The following is a 22,889-nucleotide window of genomic DNA, read 5'->3' on the forward strand; positions in this document are numbered from 1 at the left end:
CTGGGCTCCCCAGACCTCTCCAGGATCTCTGCAAGCCCCTGCCCTCGAGGGTGGGCAGGAAAGGCGTGTGCGCAGCTGTGAGCAGGGGGCCTCTGCGTCCCCGTTCCCCCCATCTCCCCCTCTGCCCGCCAGTTGGGACCTTCCCTAACGTGGTCCATGGCGGCTGGAGAGTCACATGGGAGCTTCTTAAAGGACCCCCAAATCTCTTCTTTGGACAGGGTCTGGCTTTCAAACCTACTGTCTGACTGCGGGTGCAAAACTCCCATTTGGGGTGTTAGACGCTGGTTATTTACTACTTTGTCTCTTGCATTCCTGCCACAAAGCTGATCTCTACACCCCCCTTCCATCTTGTGCACCTATCAACCTGCAGGAAGGTGGATGCTTCACGATAACTGGGGAGACGCCCATCCCCGTTAGAGAAAAGCACCTTCACCTGCATCAGAGCTGGACCCTCTGTCACACGGGTTCTCTGGGCAGAGCAGTGCGTCAGCACCCAGACCTTTGGTTCCCGGTCTGCGGGTCGGGGATGAGGACATCATTCAAAAGGGGAGAGGGGTTCTCAGTCTCCAAAGTGACAGGACAATTATGTGGTGGTACCCGGCGAGGCGGCTGCACCCCGGACGAAATGATTGTGTGGGGGAAGAACCCCTGTCCCCAGGGTGGTGTGGGTGCAGCTGAGAGAGGCCGGCCCTGGAGGGATGGTGGGAGGGAGTCCCCACTGGGACTTACACAGGTGTCCCCTCCAACAGAAGACCCCAGGACCCCGCAGGGCGCGGGGGAACCACGGAGCTGACAGAGCGTGTCTCACTGAAATTAAGGTGAGTCATGAGAACATAAAGAAAGCCAGCTTTCTGCACACTGTGTCTGCAGACAGATTCGTGGCCCACAGATCTCTACCTTTCTCAGCATCTGGCTCCCCCTTCCCCAGTGCTCGGAGACGCTGAAAATCTTATCTCAAAGAGGCTATTCCATCACTGCTGAGGCGGGAAATTCCGCAGCTAGAGTCGTGTGATGAATTTGGGAGGACGAGGAAAATGTCCCCTGCCCTCGTCTTGTGCCTAGACCCTCCCACCTCCGGGAGATGCAGTCAGGTTGCTGGGAGAAGGCATCAGGGAAATACAGCCCCCCACCCCGAGGCATCCAGGCAGGATGGGCTGGTCTGACCCCAGGACCAGCACACCCTGCCTTGCCCCTGGTTCCAGGCTCAGGGCCCCCAGCGCTGGCGCCCAGCTGTTTGTGGCAGGAATGAATTCATTTGACCCAAATACTTCCTTCTCTTCTGGGCTACTAGTTTCAAGCACAACAAAGAGCCCCACAGCTCGAGGGAGGAGCAGAAGGAAATAAATCAGCATTGAAATGCGACTCGTAACAAAACTGAGAAACTCAGGCGCAGCTGGGTGACCGGATGGGAGCGTGACTTCCGGCAGGTGCCCAGGTGCGCCCGCAGCGCCTGCATTAAGGTCCAGCCTCCCGCTGCCCCAGGTGACCACCTGACCACGGCGGACCTTGCCCTGAGAGCCTCTCCGTACCGGAGGAGGCCTTGGGGGAGGGCATCGCCTTGGCCCGAGGCTGCTGCCTCTCACCTGTTTTCTGTGAGCCTCTGCCTGGCCCCGGGGCCACGGCCACGCCCCAGCCCGCCTGTTGAGGGAACAAAACTTTCCCCTGGCCAGAAGCGGGGAGAAAGGGGACACACGTAGGGGCCCTGTGGGACCCGGTGATGATAGGGTGTCAGGCTCTCTGGAAGTGACCAGGCCTGGGGAACAGGTGAGTCATTGTTTAAACTTCTGCGTGCTTTGTCGACTGTGTGTGTCATTGTTTAAACTTCTGTGTGCTTTGTCGAGTGTGTGTGTGTGTGTGTGTGTGTATCTGTGTGCGAATATCGATGTGTGTCTGTTTGTATCTGTGTGTCTGTGTGCATGTATGTGGGTGTGAGTGTATCCGTGTGTGTCATGTGTGCCTGCACCTTTGTGTCTGACGTGTGTCCATGCACGAGCCCCAGTGCACAGAGTCAAAAGGGCGAAGTGAAGAGCCAGGAGTGTGTTCTGAGCGCCAGCGGTGTCCTTGCTCGTCCCGATGGCTTGCTAGGTCAGGGTCCTGGAAGGAGATTCCTATTTAAAGAGTGGCCTCTGGGAAAATCCATTTAAAGGCTTGAACGTAATGAATAGGGGCCCTTACAGGAATCCATTTCACATGGATCACGGTGCCCAAGTGCTACCGACTGACCTCAGAATAGACAACTGCACAGTAAGCCCTGCGTTCCTTACACGCCTGGGCGGGGAGAGCTGGAGGAGGACGTGCTCGCTGGCGACGAACTCGGCAGATCAGACGCTTCCCTGGAGCGACCCTCCCCCAGGAAGACCGGTTTGGACTTGCAATCTCTCCTTTTTTCCTTGGTGCAAGGAGATGAGCTTGTCAGAAATGAAAAGCCCGAAACCGAAATGCTCCGCAGGGTGTCCCTGTTGGCCCCGATCACGAACGTGGCATTCTTGAGATCGTCTCTGCGTTTAGAGACACTTCAGTAACACTGTCTTCATGAAATTACAGGGGCCGGGTCAGGAGTCACATTTTTCAATTGGAGTCCTCTCTGAACAGAGGGCTTCAACCTCTAATCAACGTGTAATCACACGAAAACTCATACATGAAAATGCTTACTGCAGTCTTATTTATTACAGAGAAAAAACAATTAAAGCCAAGTAAAAATCCAGTAACAGAGAAATAGTTCAGGAAATTGGAATCTTTGTAGGGGTATTATGTGATCATTAAACACACATAGGTCAAATGCATCTACAACATATGCAGTAATGTGGAAAACCGCACTTCATATGTCTTACTTTTTTTTTTAATGTAGGATGCATAATTTTATGTTCAAATGATGGTTTGTTTTTAAGATTCTTATACAAAAAATTAGAAGAAAGTAGGCAAAATACCATCCCTCGTTGTATGAAGGCTGTGGAATTACGGGTAATCTCATTTTTTTCATATTGACAATTATGTGTTCATATTTATTGAAAAATAATGTTTTTAGATAAAGAGATGTGTCACCTGTATGTGGTATCATAGTAATGGCATGTTTATTCATACTCCACCGATTTTGGTTAATTCAGACATGTTTGGGGCTAAAGATTTTCTTGACTTAAGGAGAGTTTTATTAATTAGTGCACATAAATAGCAAGGAAAACTTAAAGGGGTATCTTTAAATACTTGAGAATTGCTGTAGGTGTGTTAGAACTTTCTCTTTATGTAAAATTACAGCACAGATCAGTGGAATATCTGCTTCTAAGCAGGTGTCTTAAGTACTTTCGCAAGAAACAAGGTATTAGCCTGGGTGGCACAGAAACCTGGGGAATTCCATTCTTAAAAGCGTTTCTTTTTTCCAGCTTTATTGAGACAATTGACATATATATAACATGGGGTAAATTTAAGGTATGTTACGTGTTGATTGGGTACATTTACCTATTGCAAAAACACCTCCACCCCGTCACATAATTACCATTTCTTTTTGTGGTGAGAACACTTAAGATCTACTCTCTTAATACTTTTCGAGTGTATAATACCATATGAGCTTTAATCATCACGCTGTACATGAGATCCCCAGAACCTGTGAATCTTACAACTGAAGTTTGCACCCTTTTACCAATATCATCCCACTTCCCACACACACCCCAGCCTCTGGTCACCACCACTCTACTCTCTGTTTCTCTACATTAGGCCAAAAAAAAAAAAAAAAAAAAAAAAAGTGGTTTGTAAGTGAGGGCTTGCTACTGAGATGACCATCTTTTGGGCAATGAGGTCCGGCCAGCGGCTCCCCGGCAGGCTTATTGCACCAGCGGTTCTTGATGTGGGTGGAGCGCAGGTCCTGCTGCCTCTGTAAGTGACTGAAATGATGCTCGTGCCTGGTGAATCCAGTGTGGACGTGAAGGCAGCCTGTTCTGGCTTAAAAAAAAAATTTTTTTTTTAATTTGTTTTATTGAAGTCTAGTTGATTTACAATGTTGTGTGAATTTCTGCTGTACTGCAAAGTGATTCAATTATACATATATATACATTCCTTTTCATACTCTTTTCCATTATGGTTTATCCCGGGATAGTGAATATAATTCCCTGTGCTATACAGTAGGACCTTTTTGTTTATCCATCCGTTATATAATAGTTTGCATCTGCTGACCCCAAACTCTCAGTCCATCTCTCCCCCGCCCCCGTCCTCCTCCTTGAGCCTGCTCTGGCTTGGACTCCTGCATCTTTCTCTTAGAAAAGCTGCTGGGCCTCTCTGTAAGGTGGGGTAACGCCAGGACCCCTGGAGGCTTCTTGCTCTGCTTCAGTAGAAACCTGTGTGCCGCCGAGCCGTGCAGGGGCCCTGAGCACACGGTCACCCTGCGCCTCAGTGGAGATGGCGGGTCCATTAGCCTTGGTCCCCCCCTCCCTCGCAGTGTTGTAGGGCAAGGGCTCCCTGCCCAACAAGCATAGAAGCAACACTATGGCACTGGCTTTTGAGAAAAGACAGAGGTTTAATTCGAGGTCGACCGGCAAGGCTCTCAAACGTGTCTCTACAATCCACGTTTGGGGCAAAATTTAAGGGCTTCGGGGAATTTTAAACTTGGAAGCGAACCGGCTAGTCTTGAATTTCCCTATAAGCTACGTGCGCGCTCCAGGAAGCCAGCTTTTCCTTATTAAAGGACCTGTCCTTCCTAAAGGGCTCTGGGGGCAACACTTCTATTCTTTGAGTTTCCTAGTCTGGAGCTTTCTGGTTTGGAAGTCATCCTGGAGACTGGGTTCCCGCCTTGCGCATGCGCAGTGCTGTCTCTGTACAGTAACTCCGGGTTGGATTAGTCAACCCACCTCTTTAAGGAGGCAAAACCACTTGAAGTTGGTCAAGGTTTTACGTGCTGTTACAGCAGCCTCATCTGAATACGTTGTCTGAATCTGAATGCCGGGTTGCCTTTAAACCTGTAACTTTCTGCTTTTCTTGGTCACTCGGGCTGAGCTGCCTGGAGGAAGCGGGTCCCAGCACCTCCTGGATGCCCCTCCTCTGGTTTCTCTTTCTGCAGAGATCCCAGCCCACTTTTTTTTTTTTATTTGCGGTATGTGGGCCTCTCACTGCTGTGGCCTCTCCCGCCGCGGAGCACAGGCTCCGGACGCGCAGGCTCAGCGGCCATGGCTCACGGGCCCAGCAGCTCCGCGGCATGTGGGATCTTCCCGGACCGGGGCACCAACCCGCGTCCCCCGCATTGGCAGGCGGACTCTCGACCACTGCGCCCCCAGGGAAGCTGCCAGCCCACTTTGTGACAAGCTCCCTGGGGTTGGACTGGCTGTGCAAACTGTGCGGAGGAAGCAGCGTGTCTGTCTAGTTATGACTTGCTACGCCATCCCTACGGATATGCACGAGACATTTATTGAGCACCCACTGTCATCTCAGTGAATACTGTCTTTGCTTTCGTGAGCAGTTACAGCCCGGCGAGAGAGAGAACCAAGAAAAAAATAATTCTGCGAATTAAGGGAGAGCTGGAAACGGATCATTTCCATCAAGAAGAGGAACAGGGAGCTGTGGGCCCCACGATGCAGAGACTTTTCTCTCTTTTATGCACTGCTATTTATGGGGACTGGACACACGAGCGGGAGTGAGGGGGTGGGGTAGGGGTGGCAGCTGCGAGACCAGACAGGAGGCTGTGGTGGGAGGGGGATTGCATCGAGGTGAACAGAGAGAAGAGAGCAGAAGTAGCAGCTTCACCGTAAGGCAAATTCCCCAGATGATTAGGCCGCGGGGTTGACAGATAAGCAGCTCTAGCAACCTCTGAACTTTGAGCCAATATCTTTTTGTTATCTTTCCTGCGGCTTCTGTCCTCATTCCGGACTCTGATTTGCCCTTTGGCCTGTAGAGCTGAATCCTAGGCTGTCATTTTATCCGTGGAGGGCCAGCCACTTTGGGGGGCGCCCCCATTTGTTCCTGGTGTTTATTTTATTTTGCCTTTGAGTTTAATTTCTACCAGTGGATCGGAAATCTGTAGCAGGACGGCTTTGAATTCCTGCATGGGTGGTGGGTTCTGGAGAGAGGACCGGCCCCTGCAGAACTGCATTCCCCAACCCCCGGGGCAGCTGCGGGTCTGCGGGATGCAGAGGAAGTCGCAGGGTGCCCTGGGGGATGTCATCCGTCGACACAATTAAGCATCATCCCCGATGGTGAAACTTGACAGCATCCCATGGAAGATGGGGTTCCAGACATGCTTTCCAGTAACCATTCAGCTCTGCTGTGTCCCTTTCGCCAGGGAGTGGATGGGCCTGTGAACCCTTCTCTGCCTGTAACTCCAGTCACCTTCTGTTTAGAAAGTCTTGTTGGTATTTAGGACTCCGTCCTGTTTGCTTTCAAACTTTAATCCCAAACTCGATTCTTTTCCTTTTGTCCCCACAGCGCAGACCAGACCAGTCTGTGGCTGTGGCTGCCTGTTGCGGACAGCGAGGAAACAGGGTCTGCTTCCTACTGCTCTCGCTTTTCTCCCTCCCTCTTCAAAATCCCTTCCCTTCCTCCATTCCCACCCACTGCAGTGAGGTGGGAGAGGCTCTGTTCACTGAACAGGCTAGCTCTGAGGTGGGTTTGGGTATTGTTCAGGGGAAGTTTTCTCTAGATGCAATCCAGATAGTAGACAAAGACAATGATAACAGTGGAATGCCACCAGTTTGCAGCCCCCAATGAGACAGTGGACATAGGGACAGTTTTCAATGGCTGTTGCCTCCTGAGGAAATGCCCACCACACTCATGACAGTATTCTTGCCAAAAGACAGCCTATATCCAATCAGATTTCTGTTCCGAGCCACCAGGCTACAGAAAATCAGGGTTCAAGGGAACACATTCAATGACAACTTAGGGATGCAATCAGCAAAATCCAGACTGGAAACTACAAGGCAATCTGATTTCTTCAACAAATAAATTACAGAGAAAAAGAGGACGCATGTACATATACCAAGATTTGCAGGAGAATTAATAGGATGTCTAGGAAGTCCCTCAAACTAATCTTCGGAGGAAGGGGGGTTTGGGGACGTGGGTGAAACAAGATTGGCTACAGCTTATAAGGTCGGATCTTAAACGGCACCACGAAATAAAGGAAAGCTTCAAGTGAGCTTTATTAGGGAGCGCTCCCGGGCGAGGTTCACTGGTCCGAGAGAAAGGGGCCAGAGAAGTCACTCCTGGGCGAGGGTTGGGCAAGGTTTTATAGGGGAAGAAGGGAAAGGGGTGTGGTGAATCTGGGAGGGCGCAGGGCATTCCTTATTTGGTGGTCTTTTCGGGTATCCTGGTGGACCGTTAGTCCTGCCCCTCGAAAGGCAGGAAGGCTGGGCCGGGTTCAAAGTCCCCAGGTCAGTTCCTGGAACTGGGTGGTCCGGAATGTCTCCAGGGCAGTTTCTGGAACTGGGTGGTCCGGAGAATTTCGGTCTGATGCAACCTGTGAATCTGATTGTGTTCCCCTGCCTCGGGCCAGTTGGCCTTACACAGCTGATTCTCGTGGAGGTGGATGATGGACATCTGAGGTCCACCAGAGCGACCTCCATCCTCTCTGTTCTGGTACATGCCTGAAATTTTCTACAATGAAAACATGTGCAGGGTTTGCCCAAATTAATTTTGCTCACAGAGCCGTTTTTCTCCAGGGCATATCGCTGTGGGTTCTGAGGATTTCAATACAGTGGGAAGGAATGCAATGTTTTGAGATCCTTGAAACACCAAGCTTTTTCTTGAAACACCAACTGGAGTCCATGAACCACAGCTGAGAGAGTGCTGTACCTTTTAGGTATTTCAGAACCTTTTTGGAATGAGTCCTAGGTTTTTCAAAAGTGAGAGGTGATGGAAAGAGGGCAATGAGCCAGTATGATGACTAGCACACGATCACTACTTTGCAGGGTACGAAGCCGTTCATATGCATAGGCCCCTGCCGGGCACCGTGCACACGCTTTGCAAGCACCTCACAACACTTCCACCCTGTCCGGGGGTGAAAACCCCTACTTCCCACCTAAAATAGGGAAACCCAGTGTGTGCTCTGTGCCAGTCCTCTCAGGAGGCAGCCGTCATGGTGGAAGAGACACCTCACTGGGAACGAAAGCTTCGGTGTGAAATTGGGCTCCGCTGTGGATAAGACTTCCGTTTCTCTGTGTCCACTCATTCATTCATTCAGTCACCCATCCATTCATTCACTCACTCATTCATTCAGTCACTCACTCATTCATTCAGTCACTCATCCATTCACTCACTCACAGCAGGTGTATATTATAGCTATTGCTCACCCCACTTTCCAGAAGGGGAGATGGGGTGCAGAGTGGCAAGCCAGGTGCCTCTGACGTGGAGCTCCTTTCCGTTCAAGGCTGTCTGTATTCATCCAGGGCAGCAGCGTCCCGGGGGCCCACTTGCTGAGAGTATTTGGTATCTGACATTCAGCCTCCGTCCATCATTGTCTCTCTGCAGGGCATGGCGCAGGTGGATGGGGTCCCCCGGCCCGGGGCTGCCCTGGGCCAGGCCTGCATCTTCAAGCTGGTTCTCCTGGGCAGTGGTTCTGTGGGCAAGTCCAGCTTGGCTCTCCAGTATGTGAAGAATGATTTCAGGAGCATCCTGCCGACCGTGGGATGTAAGTGACGGGACAGGGCACCTTTCCTTCGTCTCCTTGGTGGGGGAGCCAGGGCTGCTGACCCACACGTGGGGCACCTGGGGATGAGGCCGCCTGGGAATTTCCCAGGCTCTCCTGGAGCCTCGGGCAGTGCCTGGCACGTGCAGGGAGGGCATGAGGTCCACCCCAGGCAGGCATGCACACGGGATCCAGAACCCAGACAGGTTTCAGCTCAGCTGGAGTCTGCGGGGGCCGGGGAGGGGGTGGGTAGTGTATCCGCGACAGAGTTTCTGGCCCCGAAGGGTTGGGTGTGTGAGGGCTTCTGCTGGTGGAGGGGGGAGCCCAGAAGAAGAACCTGCCTCCAGGCTCTGCCACTCAGCCCTCTGAACAAGCCGGCCTCTCACCCTGGCTGGTTGCTCTCCTGCTGACGCTGCTCCCTTTCTGCCTGGACTCGGCTTACCCGCCTGGCCTGGGCTGGCGGATAGGGTGGGTGCTGTAGGGAGGGACGGCAGGGAGGGAGGCCTCTCTCACTGCACTGCTTAAAGAGGATAGCAAGTCGTGGCTTTCAGAGGGGAGGGACTTTGGCGCATCTGTGGACAACTGGTCTCCTTCACATCCTGTCTGGGGGTGAAAAGCCCCACTTCCCACCTAAAATAGGGAAACCCAGTGTGTGCTCTGTGCCAGTCCTCTCAGGAGGCAGCCGTCACGGTGGAAGAGACACCTCACTGGGAACGAAAGCTTCGGTATGAAATTTGGGCTCCGCTGGGATAAGCCTTCCGTTTCTCTGTGTCCACTCATTCATTCATTCAGTCACCCATCCATTCATTCACTCACTCATCCATTCATTCACCCGTCCATTCATTCACTCACTCATCCATTCATTCACTCATCCATTCATTCACTCATCCATTCATTCACTCACTCAGCAAGTATCTGTTGGGTGTGGCCTCTGTCCCAGGCCCACATTAGGTGTGGAGGATGCTCTAAGATGCCAAGCAGACACACCAACATAGAAATAGAGCACAAAATTCAGCAAACGGTATTAACTCCTTGGGGGCCCTCAATCTTCTCAGAAGGGTGGTTCCTGAGTCCCTGAGGAATATGCGGCCCGAAGGGATCTGCCAGGGCCAGGCCCCCAGAAATAGTGGTGAGAAGGGCAGAAGCAGGGTGAAGGGCTGGCCCCAGGACGGGAACGCAGGGAGAGCTGGTAGAGACCGTGGATTCAGGCCGGCTGAGGGGCACGCAGGGCCACCTCTTCTCCATCAGCAGGAAAGTTGACACCGCTCACCCGTGATATCAGACTGGGCTTTAAAAAAATACGACAAAGGGCCAAGTCTGGCTTCAAGTGGGTTTCGTTGAGAGCAGAGACCACAGAAGGGGGCCAGGCCAAGCTGGGATTTTGAGGGCTGTGTCCCTGGGTGTGAACCTGGATTCCAGTTCAGGGGAGGGAGACAGCAGGGACCAGACCGGGCGGCTTGTCGGGCTGGATCTCACTCTAAGACCGAGGTCTGAGGCCAGGGCTCCCAGGACCCTGCTTGTTTATGCACATAAGGTTCTATGGGGACACAGCCCCGCGCATGCCTGTGTGTCCTCTGTGGCTGCTTTCCCTCTGCAAGGGCGGCTTTGAGTTGATTGCTGGCAACGCTGACAGTACATCCCTCGAAGCCTAAAATGTTTACTACAGGGAACTTCCCCCCAAAAGTTTAGGACCCCTGCTCGAGAGCCAGTATCCCAGGAGGCAGTGGGCGGCCAGGGGGTGGGCTCCAGCAGGCATGGAGTGGCCTGGGGACTCACGGTGAGCCGAGAACTTAGCTCAGTGGGCCCAGGGAGGCCTGCAGCTCTGACCTACCTTGTGGGGCAGAAGAGGCCCCACACACAGAGCCAGGCCGAGGCTGCGGGCGGTGCTGGTGTTCTGTATTTCCGGGGAGGGAGAGGGGAGCGCAGACAAGTTTGCTAACTCTCCCAAGCGAGAAACCCGCAGGTCCAGCGCGCTGCAGCTCGTGGACGGTGGGTGGGGCGCCCTGTCTCCCCAACCCCAGTCACCTCCACCGCTTCCTTTAGCTCCAGCAAGTCGGGGGCCAAGCTGTCACCCTCCCCAGGCTGTCCAAGTCACCGTGCTCTCTTCAGGGGTCCTACGAGGGTCAGGAGGGTGCACAGAGCCTGGGCTCGGGTCAGGGTGGGTGGCAGGCCGGGGTGCACCCTCTCCACTCTTGGTCCTCTGCCCGCCCCGGCCGTCCTCCTCCTGCCCATGCCCCTCCCCCAGGCCCGGGCTCATCTCCCCAGGACCCCGCCTCTGCCCTGGGGCTGGTGCCCTAGGCCTTGGCTTCCTGGGCTGCCGTGGCCCGCAGCCCTCTAGGTGGGTTAGCGGTCCTTTATTCAATCAGCAACCAGCCTATTTGTGGAGCACCTACGAGGTGCCAGCCACTGAGCTGGGTGTAAGGGACGTAGAGATGAGCGCGCCCTCCTTTGCTTTGAGGAGCTAAATCCCCTGTGGGAATGACGGTCTCCGCCACGTACATCTCTGGGCCTACTTCACATGCCTTGTACACCTTGTGATGTTCTTACGACCTTTGCAGGTGGATAGTATAACGATTACTAAGTTTTTATAAACATAAATAAATAATATTATTTATTATAATATGATATTTAATCACATATTATATTCTATGTGGTTTTATTAATTATTATGCTATGATAATTATTATATTATTATAAAAGCAGACATTCCCCCCTTTTTTGTTTTTTCTGGTTTGGCCACGCCGCACAGCAGGTGGGATCTTAATTCCCTGACCAGGGATCGAACCTGCGCCCCCTGCTTTGGAAATGCAGAGTCTTAACCACTGGACCTTTATTTTATTTATTTTTGGCTGCTTTGGGTCTTCGTTGCCACACACGGGCTTTCTCTAGTGCGGCGAGCGGGGGCTACTCTTCGTTGTGCTTCTCATTGCGGTGGCTTCTTTTGTTGCAGAGCACGTGCTCTAGGCCCACGGGCTTCAGTAGCTGTGGTATGTGGGCTCAGTAGTTGTGGCGCACGGGTTTAGTTGCTCCGCGCCATGTGGGATCTTCCCGGGCCAGGGCTTGAACCCGTGTCCCCTGCATTGGCAGGTGGGTTCTTAACCACTGTGCCACCAGGGAAGTCCCTCTGTGTATCCCTTGAGGCGGAACCAGGACCCTGGCCCAAGGCTGCTCTATTGCTTCTTGGCTGCCCCTCCCTTGTCTCTGCATCCTCTCCCTTCCCTGATTAGCAACGGTTCGAATCTGCCCTCTGGAACTCAGGGAAGGTCATGGGGGCTGGAGTCTGTTCCCTACAAACAAAAGCGAGGGGCATGGAAAGGCTTCTGTGCCCAGGAGCCCCCCAGGGTCCTGCTTGGTTTCAGTTGTCACCCTTTCCTGCTGCCCCCTTTCCTCAGACGGCCACCCTCACACTCCCGAGGGCAGCGGGGGGACCAGGGCCTGGCATGTCTTTGGTGGTGCTGCCTTCAGGGCAGGCCGGCTGCAAGACCCTCCAGCCCTGGGGAAAAGCGGGGGTCCCTGGGCCCCTCCAGAGGGTCTGGATCTGTCGGTGAGTGTGTGGAGTGGCCCCGCAGTGGAGGGTTACACAAGCACTGGGCACAACTGTGCAGAAGAGCGCCCGGGCCGAGACAGGGTTCCAGCCACCCTGTGGCAAGACCTGTCCTTCCAGAGGAAGCTGGAGCCGTAAGTGTGGCAGGCGGTGACAGACTCTTGTCCCTGAAGCAGAGCCAGAGTGGAATTGAGCACAGCCTCCCGGGGGCGTGGCCTGCTGGGAGGAGACCAGAACCCCCTGAACTCCCGGCTGCCCCAGCACCACAAAGCCCGCCAGGCCCATCTGAGAGACGGGCTGGCAGGGGAGGTGGGCCGCTGCCAGACGCGCTGATGGTGGCTGGGAGCTTGGAGCACCAAGAGCTCCCGCAGACCCCTCATCCTGGAATCCTGAAAGGCAGCAGCAGGGGAAATTCCGGCCCAGTTCCCTGCCCTGCACGTTGTAGTGACATCTTTGGAGGGGTGGTGACATCTAGTGCTTGCGTTCGGATTTGCTGGCAGAAGCCAGTTTGGACCAGCTGGGCCTTGCCTGGGGCGGCGAAGGTGCGAAAGGTGCTGGATTTCGCCCCACCTCCCTTCCCTGCTGAATGAAACATTGCTGGAGCCCAGGTGACCCTGAGAAGTCACTCATGTTGTGTTCCCTTCCACCGGGAAGCAGCTCGTGACTTTTACAGAAAAGAGAGCGCCGCAGAGAGGGCTTCAGTGAGCAGGATAGGACGTTTATTTAAATTAAAAGGTCAAAAAGCAAAACGTTTCCTTGTGTTAACATTTAGTTGAGACACCTTTTAATTGGGGGCAACAGAATGCAAGTTGAAGAACAACCCCCAGTGAATTCTCTTGCCATTCGTTGCCCACTGGGGGTCCATTCAGCTCAGCAAGTGGAAGGCACGCCGGCTTCCAGAGGCTGGGGAGGGGGCCGGAAGCGTCCCCAAGTGTCCCCACTGCTGGGGCTCCTGTGTTGACGTCTGTGCTGGGGCCAGAGGAGGCTGGAGCCCTGCTTTGTGTCACCATATAAAGCAATGCCAGGTGGCCCCGGTTCAGAGTATCGTCTGGTAAAAATGTGCTGGTGTGTCATCTCCACCAGCGTATTCTAGAAACGTGGACAATTCTGGGTTCTGGGCCTGGGCCTGCTCCCACATCCCAGCTTGTTGCCAACATCATTTCAGGAAAAATCTCCCAGTCTGTCTGAATATCTCGGAAGTTTACTTTTTAATCACTTTTTGGCTTTAGCTGTGAACAGGTAGAAAATGTGGTCAGTGGGTTTCTGAACAAGGAAGGTGATACATGTGGGCTCTTTTGTGGGTTGGAGCCAGGAGTTCACGGGGCAGGGGGTGGAAGTTTGCTTTGGATACCAGCCCAGGGGCCCACCTGGGGGGTCTGTGTCTCTCTCCAGGGGAGACGAGGTGCTGCGGTCTGTGAATATCCAACAGCCGCTCATGCCACGTCATTGCTCGGTGTGTAAACCCTGCGCTCCTTGGAAATCGGTTGGGATTTTACATTGATTTAAACTCAGCCACCAGCCATCGTTTTCAGAGTAGAACAGAAGCTAAGATTGTTAAGCGAAGGAGGCAAACCTGAATTTTATGCCCACCTGTAACCTGGCGGTGATGACTTTTAGGCTGAAACCAAAATCGCACACAGAAGTGTGATTTGACCTGATAGCAAACAGACAAAGGGTGTGGATCAAAGGCTGCTGTTCCCAGGCAGTGACCTGGGAGAGCGGAGAGGGAGGGGAGGAAGGGGCGTCAGGTGCCACACCCTGGACCTCGTCTCTTTTCTCCTGGGTTTGACAACCGCCCTGGGAAGAGGGCACTGTTATCTCTTGGTAAAGGAGGAAGCTGGGATCTCTAAGGTTGAAGCAAGCCGACAGAGTTTGTTGCAGCTGATAGACTTCCCTCCAAGGCCCAGGCGTGGCCCTCACCCTCAAGACCTCAACAGTCTTAATGGAGCTTCTGTCCTGCTCCGTCCTGACAGTAGCCCTGTACGAGCTGGGAGCTGTCAGTCCTACTGTTGAGCTGAAGACGGCAGCTTTCTTTGACCTGGTGTGGTGTTCTGCTGGGCTGTCATAATAAACACCACAGACTGGGTGCCTTAAATAACAGAGGTTTATTCTCATAGTTCTGGGGGCTGGACGTCCAAAAGCGAGGTGTTGGCCAAGGAGTTTTCATCCTGAGCTCTCTTTTGGCTTATGGGTAGCTGCCATCTAGGTAACTGGCTGTGTGCTTCCATGGCCTCTTCTTTGTGTTTGCATGGAAGGGAGGGGAGAGAGAGAGAGAGAGAGCAGACAGACAGACAGAGACAGAGAGACAGAGAGAGGAGACAGAGGGAAGAAGAGAGAGAGACAGTGAGAGAGAGGGAGTGCATTCTTACAGAGGCACTAATCCCATCCTCAGGGCCCCACCCTCATGACCTCATGTAACCCTAATCGCCTCCCAAAAGCTCCATCTCCAAATACTATCATACTGAGGGTTAGGGCTTCTATATGTGAATTTTGGGAGGATACAATCATTCGGTCCATAACACCTAGGAAGTGTATCTGACTTCGAGTTTGTGGACGAGCAGAAAAATCCAGGATGTGCAGGCAGAGGGTGGATCAGCGGTTTCCATTTAGGAGTCACCCCAAACTAGATTCTCATGAGAGAGAATCATGATCTTACCCTTTCTATGCTAAAAATCTCAGCCCAGACTTGTCTCTTATTCTCTGTCGGTAGCAAATTGAATCGTGTCCCCCAAAAGATTCGTCCTCCTCCTAATTCCCAGTGCCTATGAATGTGGCTTTATTTGGAAAAAGGGTGTTTACCGATGTAACTAGTTAAGGATATTCCTGGATTTCGGGTGAGCCCTGAATCCCATGACCAGTGTCTCTGTAACAGGAGAACACAGATGCAGAGGGGGTGGCCATGTGAAGACAGAGGCAGAGACGGGAGAGATGCACCTACAAGCCAGGGACCACCGACGGTTGCTGGTCCCCACCAGGAGCCAGGAGGGGGTGTGGAACAGATTCCCTCTCAGAACTTCTGGAAGGAGCCAACACTGGAAACACCTTGATTTTGGACCTCTGGCCCCCAGAACTGAAAGGATAAATGTCTGCTGTTTTTAGCCACGCTTTTTGCGGTTATATTTGTTATGACAACCCCAGGGCACTAACACACTGGCCTTGGAGTGAAAAATTTAACTCCAAGCATGTGGCTACATTTACCAGAATCTCCCAACAAGCTTCCAACCCAGCCCGGGTCTGAGCAGGACAGAAGCTTTGCCTGGAGTCTCATCCCTGGCCCCTCCCAGTCCCTGGTCTAGTTCTGTATATGACATACCCTATACGCTATGGGGGCAGAACATCTTTTTTTTTTTTGCGGTACGTGGGCCTCTCACTGCTGTGGCCTCTCTTGTTCCGGAGCACAGGCTCCGGACGCGCAGGCTCAGCGACCATGGATCACGGGCCCAGCCGCTCCGCGGCATGTGGGATCTTCCCGGACCGGGGCACGAACCCGCGTCCCCTGCATCGGCAGGCGGACTCTCAACCACTGCGCCACCAGGGAAGCCCAGAACATCTTTTTTAAAATTTATTTTATTGAAGTATAGTTGATTTCTGCTGTACAGCAAATGACTCAGTTATACATACGTATATTCTTTTTCATCCTTTTCCATTATGGTTTATCACAGGATATTGAATACAGTTCCCTGTGCTCTACAGCAGGACCTTGTTTATCCTTCCTGTATATATACTAGTTTGCATCCATCCCTCCTTCACCTCCTCTCCCCCTTGGCAACCACAAGTCTGTTCTCTATGTCTGTGAGTCTGTTTCTGTTTTGTAAATAGTTCACTTGTGTCATGTTTTAGATTCCACATATAAGTGATATCATATGGTATTTGTCTTTCTCTTTCTGGCCTACTTCATTTAGTATGATAATCTGTAGGTCCATCCATGTTGCTGCAAATGACATTATTTCATTCTTTTTATGACTGAGTAATGTTCCATTGTATGTATGCACCACATCTTTATCCATTCATCTGTCGATGGACATTAGGTTGTTTCCATGTCCTGGCTATTGTGAATAGTGCTGCTGTGAACATTGGGGTGCATGTATCTTTTTGAACTATAGTTTTGTTCGGATATATGCCTAGGAGTGGGATCGCTGGATCACATGGCAACTCTTATTAGTTCTTTGAGGAATCTTAATACTGTTTTCCATAGTGGCTGCACCATTTTACATTCTGGGGACAGAACGTCCTGGTGTTAGTAAATAACTATTTTAAAGTCACAACACTTTGGAAAGCTATGCTAAGGGGAAAACAGTCTTCAAATGAAAGGTGGATTGCCCAATACGTTGAATGAATGGTTTGGGGATAGACCTTTCGTTGTGTGTACTTATTAAGCAGGGACAATAGTGCATAAAAGTCCTTGCTCTCCAGGTGCTCCCTGTCACCAGGGGTGACAGATGAGAACACGGAAGTCTACCTGTGCAGTGGGTGAGTGATAAGCACAGGCGGGCTACTGTAGACCACGCCCAGGGAAGGGGGCCCCAGCACTGCCCCAAGGGCTCACACTCAGAGACCCGGTGGACATGTAGGGAGGTGGGGAAGAGGAAGGATTCCAAGCAGAGAGGTCAGTGGAGAAGGGAGGTCAGCAGGGAGAGGTGTGGGTCAGGCTGGGGGGTTAGCAGGAGGCCGGGAAGGTTGCAGGGGAGGAGCTGGTGTGACCGTCAGCATGCCAGCTACCTCGCTGGACACCCACGGGGTGACCCTGGTTGTCAGAGACCCTTCCATGCCTCACATAGTACAGAGGATTTGAATAGGACCCTGAGAGTCTATCTTCCCACCCAAAGCCTCTGTGGAATCTGCAAAGGTCTGCAGCAAATTCCTTGCCACTCTTTGCTTTTTCTGGAAAATGCCATCTTCTAGAAGAGGTGTTTGCTGAGCCTTCCCCACTGAGGGTGACAGGAAGCACAGGGCTGGCTGTCTCTGGCTGGTTTGCTGAGCCCAGGGTTCACGCTGGCCCAGGCTGAGCCGTGGATAAAGACCTCGTCCTCCATGTAAAACTCCTTCTGGGCTTCTGTTTCAGGTGCGTTCTTCACAAAGGTGGTGGATTTGGGGGCTGCATCTCTGAAGTTTGAGATCTGGGACACGGCTGGCCAGGAAAAGTACCACAGCGTCTGCCACCTCTACTTCAGGGGTGCCAATGCTGCGCTTTTGGTGTATGATGTCACCAGGAAGGTGAGGCTCACCTGGGTGTGTCCCCGCCCTCCCAGGCACATGGATGCAACCTTCTGGCGGCATTACGTGACTGACCTGTGCTGGTGCTTTATGTTAAAATCGTGAGCACCAGTGGAGAATCCTTCAGTGAAAGTCAGTCACCTCCTCCGGGAAGCCCTCCCTGACAATCCCTTTGCCTGCTGCACAGTTAGGTTTGCGCCCCTCCGTGGTCCTCTTGGAGTACCCAGACCAGTGCACCCCCATCCATCACTCACGATTCCTTGGGTGCCCACGGAGCTGGTGAGGGGGGTGTTATGAAAACAGGATACAGCCCCTGGCTGCACATCCACTACAGAATCTCATCGGGCCAAACAGCAGTGAGCAGATGCTTAGTGTACCAGCAGGGAAGGGTGGGGTTCTATGGGAGTTGCCAGGAGGGGCACCATACTTCCTGCAGGAAGGCTCTAGCTGAGACGTTGGGAGAAACAGGATTAGCCCTGTTGGGCAGGGCCGGACAGGGAGGTGGTGGTGGGCATGTGAGTGGCGAGGGGGAAGGGATTTCCGGTCAGAGGGCAGTGCTGGTGGAATTAAGGAGGTCGAGTGCCGTGCGTGGAGCCCCTGCAGTGCTGAGAGCAGGCCTACTGGGTCAGCATGGCTGCAGGGGAGAGGGGCTGCGTGGGACCCAGGACACAGGCCCCGTTCCCGGGTCTGTGGGGCACTGCAGTTAAGATCAGGGTTTGGTGACAGCCACTTCCCCACAAAGTGGTCCTTGAGGGTATCGTGGAGCAGAGGCCCCTAGAGCTCCAGGTCTGACTCGGAACCTCCTGCAGCCCCCAGCCTCCTGCTGGCTGGGTGAGGACAGAGCTGCCTTCGGCCCAGACCACTCGAGGCCAGAGAAAGACCAGCTACCCCTGCTCAAGGGGCAGAACAGCCCTTGGGGCCCAATATAAGGCCAGTTGGATCATGTGCCATTTTATGTTAAAATCGTGACAACCAGTAGATTCCTTCAGTGAAAGTTGGTCACCTCCTCCAGGAAGCCCTCCCTGACAGCCCCTCTTCCTGCTGCACGGTTGGGTTTGCGCCCCTCTGTGGTCCTCCCGGAGTACCCAGAACAGAGCACCCCCATCCATCCCTCACGGTTCCTTGGGTGGGTCACTTGGATCCTGTGTTTTACGCAGGGTAGCTACCGACACTTGCCTTGTCCTTCCTGGGATGGCTGAGGAAGACCACCGGGTTTGCCTGACAGTCCTGTTTTCCTTCCTCAGGCTTCCTTCTGCAAGGCGCGGCAGTGGCTGAAGGACCTGGAGGAGGAGTTCCACCCGGGAGAAGTCGTGGTGATGCTGGTCGGCAACAAGACGGACCTCAACCAGGAGCGGGAGGTGACCTTTGAGGTGGGCCTGGAGACGGTCATTATGTCCCCGGTGCAGGAGGGGGGAGGGACCCAAACACACACGCCCACCTACCGACACACTCATACACACCCCCCCCCACGCGCACACACTCACATACCACTTTAGCTTCCCTCCTGGGCGAAGGTTTCTGGTCTCTCCTGGGAAGGTCAGACCCAGAGGTGTCTGCTCCTGGCTGCGGGGAGAGCTGCGAGCATGACCGCAGCCTCCCGAGGGCTGGCAGGGGCGGGCGCAGTGCAGGGAACGGTTTCCGTGAGGAAACCACGACCCTTCCCACCCTCGCTCCTTCTTTGAGTAATGGCGGGTTTCAGATCTTTCTCTTTGTGTTCAATAAACTGTTCAAGAAGGGGCAAATCCAAAGTTTTTGCTAGGAAATGAGCAAGGGCGAGAGAACCCGAAAGCTGCAGCTCTTCTGTAAAACGACCAACAGCAGAATAAATGCTCTAGGCGGTTGCTTGCAAAGCGGGGAGAGCCTGAAGCAGGGAGCGAGGGGGTCGCGCGCGTGTGTACAGGACGCGTGTGTGTACAGGACGCGTGTGTGTACAGGATGCATGTGTGTGTACAGGACACGCGTGTGTGTACAGGACGCGTGTGTGCACAGGACGTGCGTGTGTACAGGATGCATGTGTGTGTACAGGACACGTGTGTGTGTACAGGACGCGTGTGTGCACAGGACGCGCGTGTGTACAGGACATGTGTGTGTGTACAGGACACGTGTGTGTGTACAGGACGCGTGTGTGTACAGGACGCATGTGTGCACAGGACGCGTGTGTGTATAGGACGTGTGTGCGTACAGGACGCATGTGTGTGTACAGGACGCATGTGTGTGTATAGGACGTGTGTGTACAGGACGCGTGTGTACAGTGGTGTCTGTGTGTGTGTATGTGGGGGTGGGTTTTAGGAGAGGCTCTGGGAGGAGGGGCAGATGAGGGGAGAGCGGGACGGGGAGGGTGCTGGGCTACAGCGCAGGGCAGGAAGGGGAGGAGTCTGGGGGCAGGGGGCGGCCAGCGGAGGCCGTGCTGGGTAGGCGCTGGGGCTCAGAGGCAGAGATCCCAGCACCGGTGTTGGGACTGGGGGCTTTATACCGGGGCAGCCTTGAGTCCCTGGGGTGGGGGCCTGATGGGTGATTTAGGAAGAGCGTGTGGGGCCCAGGTCAGGCCGAGTTGGGAGACGGGGCCTGGGTGGGGAGACCCACTGGAGGCCGGGGGCCCAGCTCAGGGACGGGAGGGGTCTCCTCTCCGCTCTCCCAGGACCCCTGCCTGCGGGAGGGGGACCCCGTGGCTTAGACTGCACGGAAGCGGCCACCCTGGGGCCTGGGCTGTAGACCCTGGGCCCCCAGACCCCACTCTGGCTTCTTGTTCCCTCTGAGCTCCCACTGAGCTGGGCCTCGGGGGCGGGGGGCAGACCCCGGAGCCTCAGGTGCCTGGCTGGGCAGAGGCCAAGCTGACCTGTGGCCAGTGCAGCTTTCACATTGACTTGGGGGCTTTTCATCTTAAAATAATTTCAGAATTACAAAAATTGTTGCAAAAATAGTACAAAAAGTCCCTGTCGGCCCTCCTCCCGGCTTTCCCAAATGTTAACATCTTACGTAAGCTCGGAACAACGAGCAAATCAGGAAACGAACGTTCAAACTGCTTTACAGCTGTCGCTCAGATTTTGTCATTTCCCCACTAACGCCCTTCTCTTCGTCGCGGGAAATCTGCTCCTAGCTTTGGCCGTTGAGAGTGCTCCCCTCCGCTGGCCCTGTCACCTGCCCTGTTATTCTTTGAGCGCTTCCTTCCTTTCTGGCTCACCAAGTTGTTCCAGGTTCACCTTTGTCCTTTCTCAGCCCCAGCCCTGGAATCAATCATTTCCCCAAAGAGCCCTGGTTCCTAGTGCCGGGGAATGAGTTTAGGAGTCAAGATCTGTGCACTGGATGTGCTCATTCCACGGGGGGTGAGGTAACCGTGCTCCCATCCTGGGGAGCCTCCAGGACAAACTGGCAGACGGAGGGCTGGGGACCTGCAATTTAGGGGCCAGAGGCTCATTGGACCTGAGGACAAACCCCTAAAATGACCCCATCTGGAACCCCCAAGCTAGTTGGGCAAAGGGGGGTATTTGAGTTTCATTCATGTGACCCAGATATGAGCTACCTGAAGTCACCGAGTCTTCAGCTGTACCAGGTCACCTTGTCCTTTAAAATACAAGTAATAATGTCCCCATCCCTGTGGCTGGGAAAGGGCTGAGAAGCTCATTGAGGGGTGGTGAAGAGCAAAGCTCTGTGGGCCAGGCTGGGGGTGGGGGGAGTAGACACCGCTGGGCACCATGCTGTGGGCACGGCCGGCCCAGCCCCCAGGGGCCGGCTCAGCGTCAGGCACTGAGCACTGCGCCTCCTGGGAGGGTCCGGAGGCAAGGGGCCTGCACGGGGAGGCCCCCAGCTCCTCCTTCACCCCGGCCTTCCCATGAACGCTTCTCCGCTTCTCGGCCACACGAGCAGCCCTGGTGTTTCCCAGACGCCCTTGCTCTGTACACCCTTCACTCCACGTAGGTCGGACCCCTGTGGGACGGTGGTGGGGGACCCAGAGAAGGGCCGGGCTCCCACCAGGCTGTCCCCACTCCCCTTCCATGTTTCCTCTGTTCTCACTTGGTTTCAGAGCCCACCGGTGCCAGAGAGCCGTGGTAGGGGCAGGAACCTCGCCAAGGAAAGCATCCTTGGACCCCGCTGCGGGTGCCGGGCTCCCCTGCCAGCGAGCACCCTCCCTGCCCTGCTCCCTGGTCTGGGCCCCCTTCTCTGGGAGCCCCAGAAACAGAACTTGAGGAATGACGTTCTCTGCTGGTGCAATTGTTTCTCGGTGTTTCTTGGGTCTTCCTGTTAGAAGGTGTCTAAGTGTTCTTGGGAAACTTCTGATGATTAATGTGGGCTTTCCGTGGCCATTTCCGTCAGGAAGGGAGGGAGTTTGCAGAGAGCAAGGGGTTGCTGTTCATGGAAACCTCGGCCAAACTGAACCACCAGGTGACTGAAGTCTTCAGTGCTGTCGGTGAGTGACCAGCCTCCGACCCCAGAGCAGGGGGTGGGGGGACCATCACTGGGTCTTCAACAGGTCTTCTTCTCTGGCAACCTGGGACCCAGCAGAACGTCCCCAGGGCCTGGAAAGTGGGCAGGAGTCAAGGGCCCGTGTTTCCTGCTTCCTGGAAAACATCAGGGAGGGTGGGACCCTGGGGGATGCCACGTGTGCAAGGCGAGTGCTGGGCTGGGTTGGGGGATTTTCCCCCCAACCAGGCCATGTCCTTCTCCTGTTGTCCCCAGCCCGAGAGCTTTTGCAGAGACAAGAGAAGAAGGAGGGCCAGAGGCAGCAGGGGGATGCACGGCTGGCTCTGAATGAGACGCCCCCGGGGCGGGGCAGATGCTGCGCCCGCTAGAAGGGGCCACTCCAGGAAAGGCCGTGGGGAGGATGCGCCCAGCCCACAACCCACTGGTCCTCAGGGTGAGCCACCGCCAGCTCCACGTCGCTTGTGGTACTTATCCCGATTCACTGTTGATGCTGGCTTGCTCCTGAGTCCTAGAGGCTCTGCAAGAGGGCATCCCTTAGAATAACCACCTCCCAAGCTGGTGGGAATCATTCAGGAGAGGGTTCCATGTCCAAGGCTCCCAGAAGGTGTCAGGTCCACCTCTCAGACACCAGATACCGACTGAATCCCTGATGTCCTGGGGGGTGGGCACGCACGGCCCTGCCCTTAGCTGCCTGGCCACCAGACACTGGAGAATGAAATGGTCAGAGGGGAAATAAAGATCGGAAAATCACCCAGCATGCACTTGGTGTTGGGCAGGGGGCTGCCCGGGGGCTTGGGGCCCCCCTGCTCCTGGGAGGTGGGAGAGGGGACAGCAGGCCCAGCTGCAGGGGGCAGTGCCAGGGAGAGATGGCGTGACCATCATGGGGCTGGGCCCGTCGTCACGGGATCTCTGTGAGGTTCCCCCGAAGGACGGTGCCTGACAGAGGGCAGCTGGGGATGGGGGTGGGGGAGTCAGGCCCCCTACTCTCTGCTCCTCTCTGTGAATGTGAAGTGGTGCTTGTGCAAAGCACGCCAGGACTCAGACTTCAAGCCGAGGTGCAAATTGTATCGCGTATGAGTTTTTCTCCGAAAAGTAAACCGATTTCTATCATGTGGT

General features: G+C 54.2%; 1 protein-coding gene across 1 annotated transcript; it reads left to right on the forward strand.

The window, feature by feature from the left end:
* The first annotated feature begins 1,517 nt into the window (after positions 1-1,517).
* RAB17 (RAB17, member RAS oncogene family) lies at positions 1,518-22,889 on the forward strand. Its single transcript, XM_082657712.1, has 6 exons — positions 1,518-1,764; positions 8,440-8,599; positions 17,203-17,354; positions 18,599-18,724; positions 21,666-21,759; positions 22,029-22,889. Exons 2-6 carry the CDS (start codon positions 8,443-8,445, stop codon positions 22,139-22,141), a joined length of 642 nt encoding a protein of 213 aa, XP_082513838.1. The 5' UTR covers positions 1,518-1,764; positions 8,440-8,442; the 3' UTR covers positions 22,142-22,889.

Source organism: Grampus griseus (genome assembly GCF_964374135.1).
Source record: "Grampus griseus genome assembly, chromosome: 7".
NCBI classification, from domain to species: Eukaryota; Metazoa; Chordata; class Mammalia; order Artiodactyla; family Delphinidae; genus Grampus; species Grampus griseus.